The sequence below is a fragment of the Oryza glaberrima genome, chromosome 1, assembly GCF_000147395.1.
Source record: "Oryza glaberrima chromosome 1, OglaRS2, whole genome shotgun sequence".
Classification (NCBI taxonomy): domain Eukaryota; kingdom Viridiplantae; phylum Streptophyta; class Magnoliopsida; order Poales; family Poaceae; genus Oryza; species Oryza glaberrima.
The window spans coordinates 37,474,971-37,488,199 of NC_068326.1; the positions used below are offsets into that span (position 1 = coordinate 37,474,971).

General features: G+C 39.0%; 1 protein-coding gene across 1 annotated transcript; it reads left to right on the forward strand.

Annotated features, from left to right (window-relative positions):
* The first annotated feature begins 3,200 nt into the window (after positions 1 to 3,200).
* On the forward strand, positions 3,201 to 4,784 carry LOC127760585 (uncharacterized). The gene is made up of 2 exons (XM_052284867.1): positions 3,201 to 3,705; positions 3,917 to 4,784. The coding sequence occupies exons 1-2, from the start codon at positions 3,523 to 3,525 to the stop codon at positions 4,250 to 4,252; spliced, it is 519 nt and encodes a 172-aa protein (XP_052140827.1). The 5' UTR covers positions 3,201 to 3,522; the 3' UTR covers positions 4,253 to 4,784.
* The last annotated feature ends 8,445 nt before the right edge of the window (positions 4,785 to 13,229 follow it).

The following is a 13,229-nucleotide window of genomic DNA, read 5'->3' on the forward strand; positions in this document are numbered from 1 at the left end:
ATGAAGTTAATTAGGATTGGTCCAAACATGGCTCGAAGTGTTTATTTGGATTGAACCACCGCCACCTGATTCAGTGATTCTCACCGGCTAAAAATTTAGGAGGTCAAGGCTGTTTCTTCTGTTAGCTTTCTCAACCCAACCCTTCGTTTCCAAACAGTTAAACGGTGTATTTTTTAAAAAGGATTCTATATGAAACTTGATTTAAATAATCATATTAAAATTGCTAATACTTAATTAATTATGTGCTAACTCACTCCAACGAACACAGCCTAATTTAATCTGTAAGCCCAATCTGTGAAGCCCACGCTCCCTTCAAGATGGGCTTCGAGGCCCACACGCATGGCAGGCCAGACGTACTTGTCCCTAATTAATCAATCACTAGTATTAGTCGTACCATAACTAGAAGTTGAGTACTCCTATAATTAACTAGTGACTTAATGATAGCTGAACGTTATGTTAGGTGAGGGTTAGTTGGTGCATTTCGTCGCACCCGCAAAGCCGAAGCAATAGCAGCAAGCGGTGCTGTAGCCTTTTCTGTTTCACGTGGCGCGATGGTGTGGATCGCTTGCTTAAGCGAGCAGAAAAGTCATCCCCAACCAAAAAAAAGAGAAGAAAATCAATGGATTGATGATGATAATAATAATTCACATGGGCCTGAAGCCCACGCGAACGAGAGGCCCACCAGCAAACACCACCGCTCCCAGGGAGAGTCAGATAGATCTGCGCCGTCCAGCACCGATCCGACGGTTGCTAGATGAGAGGGGTAGTTTGGTAATTTGGCGGGAGGAAATATCTGCGTTGGCGGTGGGGCCGGGGGGAGGTGGTCGGTGCGTGGTGCGTGTCAGGGCGTGGGAGGGCAAGCAAGATCCGGAGGCAGGCTGCCATGTGGGGCGTCAGATCCGAGGCGCCTCGATACCAGCAAACAAAACACTATTAATTCCTTTTTCTTTCTTTTCTTCTGCTCTCTCCGACAGACAGTATTAGGGATTTTGAGTTTTTAATTATAACGTTTCACCCTTCGTCTTATTTAAATTCTTTTATAAATATAAAAAATAAAAAGTTGTGTTTAAAGTATGGTAGATAATAAATAAGTCATAAATAAAATAAATAATAATTTCAAAAAAATTGAATAAGACGAGTGATCAAATGTTACAAGCAAAAACTCAAAATCCTTTTATTATGGGACAGAGGGAGTATTTTATAATAAACGATGTCGATTAATTCTTGAGAGTCGCAGCAACTTAGGTTTTGTCTTTTTTTATTTATTAAGGGCATGTTTAGTTTGCGAAATGAAAATTTTTGGTGTCACATCATATGTTTGATCGGATGTCGGAAAGGTTTTTCGGACACGAATGAAAAAATAATTTCATAACTCGCCTGGAAACAGCGAGACAATCTTTTGAGCCTAATTAATCCGTCATTAGCACATGTGGGTACTGTAGCACTTATGGCTAATCATGGACTAATTAGGCTCAAAAGATCCCCTAACCGTGCCATTAGTTTTTCTTTTAATCTATATTTAATGCTTCATGCATGTGTCTAAAGATTCGATGTGCTGTTTTTGGGAAAAAAAATTGGGGAACTAAACGGAGCTTAGGATTTAGGCTTTATCTCGATTTTCACGTTTACCAAACTACTAAACAGTATATTTTGTGAGAATACTTTTTATATAGAATTTACTCTAAAATATCAAATATACTCGTTTGCTAAGTTTATAATAATTAAAAATTAATTAACTATATGCTAATGACTTTCTTTTTTAATATGTGTCGACTTAATCTTCATTATCATTATTTAGTACTTCTACACCAGAGAAAAAAAAGAAAAATCAGGGTTCTAGTTTCAAGGGACAATCAGGAGACAGCCAATCCAAGCTGCATGTGACGCCGATGCGGTGCGGCAGCTGAATCTTTCAATACACAAACGGTGTTGTGTTCGTACTAATTTTCTCCTTTTTTCTTTTAAGTGTGTTATATAAAAAGGGAAGACATGTACTACAAGCTGACTGATCATTTTTTTTATTAGGCTGTGTTTAGATTTCAACTTTTTTTCTTTAAACTTTCAACTTTTCTGTTACATCAAATATTTGGACACATGTATGTATGGAGCATCAAGTATGGATAAAAAGAAAAACTAATTGCACAGTCCGACTGTAAATCTCGAGATGAATCTTTTGAGCCTAATTAGTACATGATTAGCAATAAATGCTACAATACTCCACATGTGCTAATGATGGATTAATTAGGCTCAAAAGATTTATCTCGCAGTTTATAGTTAGAATCTGTAATTTATTTTATTATTAGTCTATATTTAACACTTCAAATGTGTATCCGTATACGTTAATTTTATTTTCCTGAAACTAAACACGACCTTAGTGGGACGGTAAATATTGGACTTTTTACTACTAGTAGTACTGTCTAAAACGGGTGATGGCAAAAAGGCAAGAGAAAGCGTGTGTGGTCGGCACGGCGCACACAAATCACAAATAGCTCAACTTTAAAGAAGCCGAGGATATTTTGGTCTCGTAGACCTGTCCTTGTGGTGGTAAACCATTTGTTTAGCCCAGAGGCGGTGGTGAAGTAAACAGATTTAATAAATGATCAATTGATCACTCTTTTTTAATATATGCGATTGATCATTCATCTTATTACAAAATATATAATTATTATTTATTTTATTATGGCCTAAATTATCATTAAATATTTTTTTAAGTATGGTATAAATATTTTTATATTTGCAAAATAATTTAATAAAATAAATAATCTAACGTTACTAACAAAGTTAATGGTGTCATATATATTAAAAAAAATGAGAGGGAGTAATAACCAAATAATAATTGCAAGAAAAGAAAAGAAACTAAAGAGCGTGTGAGATGAGATGAGAGCAGGTACAATAGCAGTTATAAGCCAGCTGCAAATATATTTTAAGGAGATAAATAAAGAGAGATAAGAGCAGCGAGCTATAGATTTGTAGCCAGCTGTAGCACAGAATTTAAGACACAGTGTATGTATAACAGGTGAGACTAGATATTAATAGTATAATATGTAACTATTGTATAAATAAGTTATTAGATTGACTACAGATAAATTGAAGCCAAATACTATTAATTAAACTTGCTCTGAGAGAGACGTAGTCCAGCTAGCTAAGGCAAAGCCAAGCAGGTCGAGGCGGATGGTTGGGTGGTATATTTGTGGTGGTGGAGGCGGTCAGCACCGCATTTGCGTTCTTGGTTCCAAACCAACCAAAAGCCAAGCCATATAGAGAGAGAGAGAAGAGGCAAAGGCCAAATCTTGATCTTCTTCTTATTCCTCCTCCTCCATCTCCTCTCCTCCGTTGCTTCACCTCGTCGCCCTAAATTTATCACCCAGAGGCGACTTGGCAAGAGGAGGCCGCGGAGGAGAGAGAGATTGATAGGTAGACAGATATAGGTAGTGATCGATACTAGCTTCAAAACGAGGGATTTTTTGTTGTTCTTGGATCTTTAGAGAGAGAGAGAGAGAGAGAGAGAGAGAGAGAGAGGAGATGCCGACCGGGGCGATGAAGAGGCTGTTCGTTGAGTCGTCGGCGGCGGCGGCGTCGAACTCCGGCAGGGAGGCGGCGGTTCTGTGCGCGCCGCGGCCGAGGAGGGTCCAGGTGCACCCTTGCAGCGCTGACCTCATCCTCGGCCCTCCTCCTTTCCTCCTCTCCTCCAACAACTCCAACAAGGTCAGATCTCTCTCTCAAAAATCCCAAACAAAATTCAACTCATCTCTTTCTCTTCTCCTTTGTTATGTTTGTTCATGTTAAATCATCTCTTCTCCTTTCTTTTCTTTTTATGTTTGTTCATCATAAACCATCTCTTCTCTTTTCTTTTCTTTTTTTTTGTTTGTTAATCTTGTCTGACCAAAGATCTGTAAATTTTGTTTGGTTGATGCAGCAAAGGGAAGGGAAGAGTAAGGAGGAGGAGGAGGAGGAGGGGAGGTGGGAGATGTTCGGAGGGTCGCCGCCGGCGAGGGCGGACAACCCGCTCGTCCACGACCCGCACTTCCTGCTCAACCAGCGCCCCCACGCCGCCGCCGCCGCCGCCGCGCCGGAGCTCTCGATTTTTGACCACCGGAGCACCCACCACGGCCACCACCCCGCTTACAGCAGCAGCAGCAGTTTTGCCCCGTCGTTCGCGCCGGCGGTGAGGATCCAGGGGTTCGACGTCGCCGCCTGCCGGAGCTCGCACGGCAGCGGCGGCGGCGGCCGCGTGCTGTCCGCCCGCGCCTGATCCGCCGGCGGCGGCTCGCCGACGAACCGCCTGTCCCAAAGGGAACGTAAAATCCTCAATCTTGTACAGTTTTCGCCGGCCGCGTTCGCAGTCACCATGGTGAAGTATATAAAGTAATTTTTAGTACGGTTTTATTAACAGCAGATAGTAGGGAGGTTAATTAAGGAAAAAAAGGAGTTTAGAAACGATCGCCCGATGCACAGGAGGATGATCAAACCAACCACGGAGGAGGAGAGGATTTTTAATCAATTATTGTTCTTCTTTTTTTTTACTGAATTGGTTTCTGGATCTCAAGTCTTGTGTTCGTTGAGATGGAAGAGTCAGGTCAGGTGAGGTGTTTTGTAGATATATGTTGTTCTTGTCCATGGTGAGAGAGATAAAGGGCTTGCTTGAGCCATCACCATACTACTAGTGCTACTCTACTACTGCCATGTAAAAAGAAAAATCCATGGCTGTACTTGTAAAGAAGATGTTTGTGTACATAAACATGATGATGATATGGAGCTGTACCATGTAATCGGTTCACTCAAAATCGATCTCCTGTTTCTTGCCAAGAACTTCTGGGTTCCCTGTTGTTTGGTTTCTTGCCTGCCAATTGAACAACAGCACATGACAATAGGGCGAGTGAATGGTGGAAGAAAGGGAGAAAAAAAATGAATTTTTTTAGCCGGTCTCCCAGCGGATTGAGTGGGATCTTGCTGGCTGGTAGATGAGCAGAACGAATCGCGATCTCCCATCTCCCAAATCCATAATAATAGCCTTAATAGGATGGGATCCAAATTTCAGTTCTTTTCCATCACATTTTCCATCACATTAACCTGTAATACACACATAACTTTTTAGTCATATTATCTTTAATTTCAACTAAAATCTAAACTTTGCGCCGAACTAAACATAGCCTAATACTAGTCAGTTTCGTCCTGGACTTTGTCGAGCTGTGTTGTTCAATGTTCACCGCCAAATTCCCCAACTCCAACCTGCCCCAATCTCATTTGAATGGATCAACTAGCAAGTTTTCCAAGCAACGATCTTTTTAAGAACATTACTATTTAAAAAACTTTCTATTGTTCAACTGTGTTTAGATTGTAAAATTTTAGCGTATCACATCGTATACAGAGACACATTTAAAGTATTAAACGTATTCTAATAACAAAACAAACTACTATAAAGTCTAATTAATTCGTCATTAGCAACAAATTTATTAAGCCTAATTAATCTGCCATTAGCAAATGTTTCTGTAACACCACATTATCAAATCATGGCGCAATTAGGTTTAAAAGATTTGTCTCATAATTTACACGCAATATGTGTAATTCGTTATTTTTCGTTTATATTTAATACTCCATATTGTATGTACCTAAACATTTGATATGGCATGGTGTAAAATTTTATCGGGAGATCTAAACAGGCCATGATTCATTTGTACACGTAAATAATAAATACTTAGCACAAGAAGAACACACCTAACAGCTCGTGCGAGGCCGTAGGCTTATACAGTACAGTTTGGAGTTCGTTGGTTGCCGAGATTATCTGGCAAGCAGATCGGCCGAGGCGGCTGGTCGGCCGGCGATCTCTCTCCGGATCCCGGCGAAGCGGCCATTGACCAGACCACCGAGTTGAGAGAGAGAGAGTGGCGTGGCGGGTTGGGCTTTCGCGTGGATCATCGAACGGACGGGGCGGTGCGTGCGACCACCACGCAACCACGTACGTAGCTCGTAGCCGGCCGCCCTCCCGTCGACGTCGTCGTCTACTCGTCTCCACACCCATCTTTTCCTCCTCCTTTTCTTTGCTGGTTTATTTTTTTCTCCTTAAGCTAACACGGTCCCATCGTTTTGTTTATTCGTAAAATAAGTTAAAAGGCATATATTTATAAATAAAAAGTACTTTATGAAAAAAAACTTTTATATACGTGTTCTTATTTATTTAAAAGTAGAGACTGAAAAATGATCTTCGATAAAAAAAATCTAAAAATCAATTTTAAATTAAAATTAAAATTTTAGTTAATAAGTATAAATATAAGCGAAAAGATGAGGTCCGCGACGTCGATGTGGCGATGGTGGTGGTCACGTTTTTTAATGAGAAAAGAGGCAGGCGAGTAGTACACTGCGCCCACCCTGTGTCGTACGCGCGGCGTCGCTGTCGCCGGCGACTAGTCGCGTGGTCCGAGGGGCGGACGAGACGGGATCAACGGAGTTGAGACGAGGCGGGAGCGGGATGCGAAGCTTCCCAGAAGTCCCCGCCTCGTGGCGCACGAGCGACGCACGATGGAGGTGATGAGAGCGAGACAACAAGAAAGGGAGAGGAGGCTGCTTTGTTAGTTTGTTTTGCTTGGCCTGGCTTTGGCCGTCCTTGTTCTTGTTTGTTGTTTCGATGAGCAGCTTGCTGGCATGTCTTCGTTACTGTCGCCTGCTGCCGCTTCTTGTTTCGTCCACTTCAGAGCAAGTTTTAATACGTAGTAGTATAACTAACTAATAACTCTAAATTATTTATAGTCAATTTTAATAGATAACTCATACATACAATAATACATACAATAGTTAACTATAAATATATATTACACTATTAATACCCGGTCTCACTTACCATACACGTATTGCGTCTTGGAATCCATACTGCAATTGGCTATAAATATATAGCCCGCTGCTCTTCTCTCTCCTATTTTATCTCCTTGACATGTGTTTATAAGCTTATAACTGACTTATAATTTATTATTGTACCCAGGGTTTAACTTATCGTTTTGGAGGAGGTTATCGCCACCCCATGGTAAGGTGGTAACCGCCAAAAACCATGTGAATTTTGTCTTCAAAAATTTGGCGGTTTCGCGGTTACCACACGTTTCGACGTGGTAACCGCGATATTTGCAGAAAACATGAAAAAAATGAAAAGGAACTAAAAAAAGAAAAATCACTTAAATGTGTGTAGAAATTGAGGAAGAATATATAGGACATTTGCAAACCTAGTTTGTGGATGTAAAATACAAAAATGAAGCCCAATACATTTTTTCTTTTTCTATTTCCTAAACAATTATTGGTTTTGCCCTCAAATTTGATTCTATCTTACTCTTTTTTCAAAAAATTTCTTCACCGTCTACCATTAAGAATCACGAACTACATGAATGATTTTTTTTCTGAAAATTTGAATTTACTCAAAATTTCTTAAACCCTAATCGCCGGTAACCGATCCCCTCCTCTGCATAAGTGCGATAACCGCAATTACTGCATGATAACTTGAACCCTGATTGTACATGCTCTCACAGTGTTCGTTTCGTCTGCTTCGGGGTTTATGCCTTGGCTTTACCCTCTCATATTGATTTGGCTAAAGCACATATGTGATGGAGCAGTTTTTACAACATAACTAAATAGAAAGATGAACATTTATAACAAAATAACTTATGGATGGAATGTCAAACTTCAAGTGGCTTATACGATGGGCTTTTATTTTTCCCAATAAAAAATAGTATGGTATTTTTGGACTCTGGGATTTTTAACGAATCACATCTAGAAGTTTATATCAATATAGCAAAAGAAAAAAAAATAATCCTATAATCTAGGGAACTATAACTGAAAAAAAGAGGAAATAACATAAAAGCCACCGCACCATATGACAACAACGCCTCAAACCGCAAAGCGTGGGAAAATGTTCTTATTTTTAACGGTGAATATAAAAATTGACAAAAAAAAACATACTGTAGTTTTGATTAAAATTCAAGATCGGCTTAAGAATTCTAAATCAACAGCTCAAGAAACACATGAGCATGTTTGGGACTTAGGTCTTTTTGGTTGCTAACCATAACTTGTTTACTGTTTGTCACTCCTAAGATTAGCTACAGTTATGATAAAATTTTCTTGCACAAATTAAGTTCTACCATCAATGACTCGGAAAAGTGCGATAATATTATCTTAAGTTTACTAAAGTGTGGTAAATATTTTCGAGCATATAGCCTTAATCAAGTTTACTAACTTCTGTTAGCAAATGGTGATAACATGTGGATGAGAACTAAACAGACCCTTAACTCTTTAGAGGAATCGATGGGTTTAGAGCAGAAAAGGATGAATAAGTCATTTCGACCCTTAAACTCTTTACTTTATTTAAAACTTATTAAACTCCAAAACCACACATTTCATCCCATTTCATTAACCCCTCACAAACAGTATTTTACCAGCTGGTTTCCAGCTAGTTCTGATGTGCCAAACTGGCAATCCTGTCAACATAGAAACTATAAATAGCTGCAATAACCTTAATAAAATTAAGGTCCCTTGATCCTGTACACCGGATCCTGAATCACCAGTGAAAATAGTTGCAGAATAAGTAACAAAAGTACTCCCTCCGTCCTATTTTAAACGTAGCTGTGAGTTTTGTGTTTAATGTTTGACCATCCATCTTATTTATCCATCTTATTTAAAAATTTATGAAAAAAAATTAAATCACGCATTATCTAATAACAACAAAAATATTAATCATAAAAAAATTTAAATAAAACGAATAATTAAATATTGGACACGGAAATCTATAACTACGCTTAAAATTAGACAGAGGGGTACTAGTCTAATATACTGCTGGTATAAAGTTTCTTTCATAGGAACAGTACTGCTATCGTTTTAGTTTGTGAGATGCTGCAGCGAAGGTTGGGTTGTCAACAGCTAAGCCGCGACGTTTCGTACTGGCTTTGACCAAACCCCGCACATGGGCTTGACCAATTAAATTTTGTCGCAAACGATCGGAAAAAAAAAAATTCAGTTCGTTCGTGTGTGCGTGCGATTGTGCTCGCGTGCACTCTTCGCTTGGTCGGCCTCCTCCTGGAGTAGTAATTCCGTAGTCCCCGGTTGCTGTCGCCATTATATACTCCTATCTCTCTCCTTACTTCTTCATCTAATCATCTCCAATTCCTCGAGCCTTTTTTATTCTTCTATTATGCAGGCTGGAATTGAAACGAGGGTTTTTCCAAGAGGATAGGTTATCCATCACAATTAAGTGTGGAAATTGACTGGCTTTTGATTGATGTTATCCCTCAACTAAGCGCTTTTAGTGTATGGTACTATGTGTTGTTTCTCTGGGCCTAGTGGGCGAGTTTTCCTCGTGTTCGTAACGGTGCTGGGAGTGAACTGCTGCGCAAGTCAGGTTAGGGAGTTGATCACACGTCGTCGTTGCACTTTGTATTAGAGTTAAAGTGGATTTCACTTTTGCATCGAAGTTGTGCCAGGGTGTGTTCTATGCTCTCCCTTCCCAATTAGTACTTAATCCATGAGTAAAGTCCATCACCGGTCCCTAAACTTGTACCGCTGTATCATCCCGGTTCCTAAACTCGCAAATCAACCATTAGGTCCTCAAACTTGTTCGACTATGTCATCCCGGTCCCTAAGCTTGTAGATCACTCGTTTAGGTCCTCCAACTTGTTCAGTCGTGTCACCCCGGTCCCTAAACAGGACGGTCTAAAAACTTTGTATCAAAAAATAATTCATAACTTTTTCATGTGAACTCTAATGAAGACAAACTTTATATCAAAATTGTAGCCTTCGACGCGACCTACAACTTTGTAGTTGAAAAGTTTTTGAATTAAAACTGTTTAGGGTCCCAAAATATTGTTGCATGTTTATAGATTTTGAAATTTTAATTTTAAAATTACATTTTGGGACAAAAAAATGACTTAAAATAAAAAAAAATTTCAACTACAAAGATGTAGATCGCGTCGAGGGCTACAAATTTGATATAAAGTTTGTTTTCATTAGAGTTCACATGAAAAAGTTATGAATTATTTTTAAATATAAAGTCTTTATATCTTCCTATTTGACCCATATGATATTCAAATCCAAGTTTGGGGACCGGGGTGACACAACTGAACAAGTTGGAGGACCTAAACGAGTGATCTGTAAGTATAGGGACCGGGATGACACAATAGAACAAGTTTGAGGACCTGAACGATCGATTTGCGAGTTTAGAGACCGGGATGACACAACGGTACAAGTTTAGGGACCGGTGATGGACTTTACTCTTAATCAATTATACATTAATAATTCATCCTTTTTTTTACTGGGAGGAAGGGTTCCTAACCCTCAACACCGAACACACCCTAAAAATCTATAGATATCTTTTACTCCATATCATATCCACAAATAACGAGAAGGCTAAAATGAGCCACTACATTCTCCGCAAAATATCATTGTATCATAAAAATAGAGGTAAACGAATATAAAGTGCAACTCTAATTTTAGCTAGACTTAAAAAGAAATAATACAATGTTTTGCAATTTATATGATGCACTTTTTTGCAGTTACTCGGAGAAACATCACCACGGCTGACACACACCTCTATGGACTATGGACGTATAGAGCGGTGAATACGACCCCTAATAGATGCTCAAGAAGACGATGATTAACGACATATTCTTGATCTCACTAAATTGTTATTGAATGTGCAAACTTAAATTTATACTGGTGCAAAAGTGAGTGTGTGTGCAAAGCCAATTCATCCTCCTCCTTTTGTCATAGAGTCAATCTGAATCTTTAAAACTATAAAACCAAAACTGAAAATCATGAAATACATAAGATTACCCCCCCAAGACTTCGACTTTGACATTTCGCTGGTTCTTCTCAGCATCCACGCAAAACAACTACCTCCTCGTCATCGTTATCTAAGCTTTGAACCACTACAGCACCTAATACCTATATCATATCAGCAATCCGTTTTTTCCCCTCACTCGCAAAAAAAAAAAAAACAAGTTTTTTAAAAGGAAATATCAGCAATCAGTTGGAACTTGGAAGCATACGACAGCGATATGGGAAACCTTTTATCGGATAATCTTGCAGAAGCTTTGAATGGTAGTAACCTGTTCTATTTTAAATGAAGAAGATAAACTGTGTTCAAACTTCAAAGCTGACTTTGGAACATTTTGCTCAGGCCTATCTACAGGAGCGTTCACATGAATATTTATAATACATACAGCATGCCCATAAATGGAAAACAGAATCACTATTTGATAACCTTATACCATTATATATGTATATATATATATATATATATATGTCATGTAAGGTTTTATCTAGGACTAGTCAAATGAAAACACAGCTCAGGTGATCTGGTTGCATCATCTTTTAATGTGCTTGCAGATTCCCCCCCTAAACTGTACCGTGCTTAGAATTGCCACGTGCACGGGAATGAAATACTAGCATATAGTATTACCTAAAGCCGAAGATGAAAATGAATTGCTTCGAAAAGGAGGAAAGAACAAAGCAAGAAACAAGACCCACTTGTAAAAAAGACAAGACACATATATATCCTCTGGAATTCCACTACCAATTGCAGCATATTTTCAGTGGAGCCGCCCTATGTACCTCTAGTATATAAATTCCCTGATTCGTGACACTGAAAACGACTTCCATGAGCAACAAGCATATCAAATCGAGGCTGCTCAAATATTTATTTCAATGGAGTTAGGTCATAATTTACATGGTCGCAACGTCCACGGTTCATTTGTGGAAAGTCAATACCATTATTTGCGGGAAAAAAAAATGAAAAAGTAGCTTGGTGCTGATCCTCTATAGCTAGGAAGTGGACATCATCATACCATATCAGTTATATAAGTTGGCATATAAGAACTGAGAAGTTTACCAGTTACCACCATATGTTGACATCAATTTTGATAGAATCTACCCTTCTAAAAGTAATAGAATGGAGTAGAAATCATGTAGGATTTATTTTTGGGGGCTTTTGTTGGAGGAATTCAGGATTCCGTTAAACTTTGGTTCCAACTAAATCAGCGGAAACCAAATCAAGCACGCCCTCAAGAGCCTCATCAAGAATTCAAGACATGAAGATAGATTTGGCCCATACGAACGCAGCAACAAAAGCAGCCAGTTTTATCTGGTACCCTATCACACTCTCTTAAGCACAAAACTACACTATTCTCAGTGACCAATACCATCCAAGCAATCAGAAAGAACGTCAACAAAACTTAATGGGCCAGCCAATAAGCTTAACATTCAACCTAAGGATTTTCCTCTTTGGGCTATAAAATTTCAACGGCCCACTAATCCTCACCCAATGGGCTTTTGGACTCCGTTTAAACCGACAAGTTCCAAGCTAATATGGCATGGCATTCTGGGTTTCTTTCAGGGCATTGATCATCGGGAAAATATGCGGTGGAAACCACATATGCAATGGAAACCTAGAAACTACCGCTTGATCGAAAAATAGACGTTCGAGATTTGTCCACGTCATCACGAGTAAAAAATTTACTCACGGATTTATTACTCATAGTGACGTGAACAAATATCGGACGTCTATTTTTTTTTATCCAATGGTAGTTTTCACTAAAATGTAGTTTCCACCATATATTTTTTCCTTGACCATCAGGTGCATTTTCCAGTACCATGATAAGACGATGTAATGTAATGTTTGCGATTATATTCTAAAATCCATAAGTCACTGATAACCACATATATGCCCATAAAAATATAATATTATGATATCTACTGGATATGACAAGCAAGAACCAATATGAGTTTTTACATGTCAAAATCATGCATACTCCCTCCGTCCCAAAAAAAAGACAACCTCTCCTAGCACAACGAGGCAGTAACAAGCAAATCCACTTTTCGAGAAACCAAAATAGACCGCATACTCCCTGACAGTAATTATTACACACTAATAACTGGTAAAACCCTTGCTCCTGCAGACAATTTTTTTTTTTGCTGGGTCAGCCGAAGGAGGCCAACCAATTTCATTAAGATTTGTGAAGAAAAGAGCAAATACAAAGTTGATTTACATCGGCTAAGAGAGCCGAGCATGAAAAAGCCAAGGGCTTATCCCCAGGAAGGAAGAAGAGGGCAGAGTGACCAAAAAAATAAGAAGTCGACTACTCGCTAATTTCTGCAACTCCTGCAGGCAAATATTTATTTATTTTTTTGAAAACTTTTCTAATAACACTTTTAAAACTAACTCATCTACACTTTTTTATCTTTTGGCATGCCACTGTGGCCAT

Excerpts from the sequence above, each read along its gene's own strand:
- LOC127760585 (XM_052284867.1), top strand. The coding sequence starts at position 3,523 with ATGCCGACCGGGGCGATGAAGAGGCTGTTCGTTGAGTCGTCGGCGGCG. Across the intron at positions 3,706-3,916 it reads CCTCCAACAACTCCAACAAG|CAAAGGGAAGGGAAGAGTAA; the intron begins GTCAGATCTCTC and ends TGGTTGATGCAG.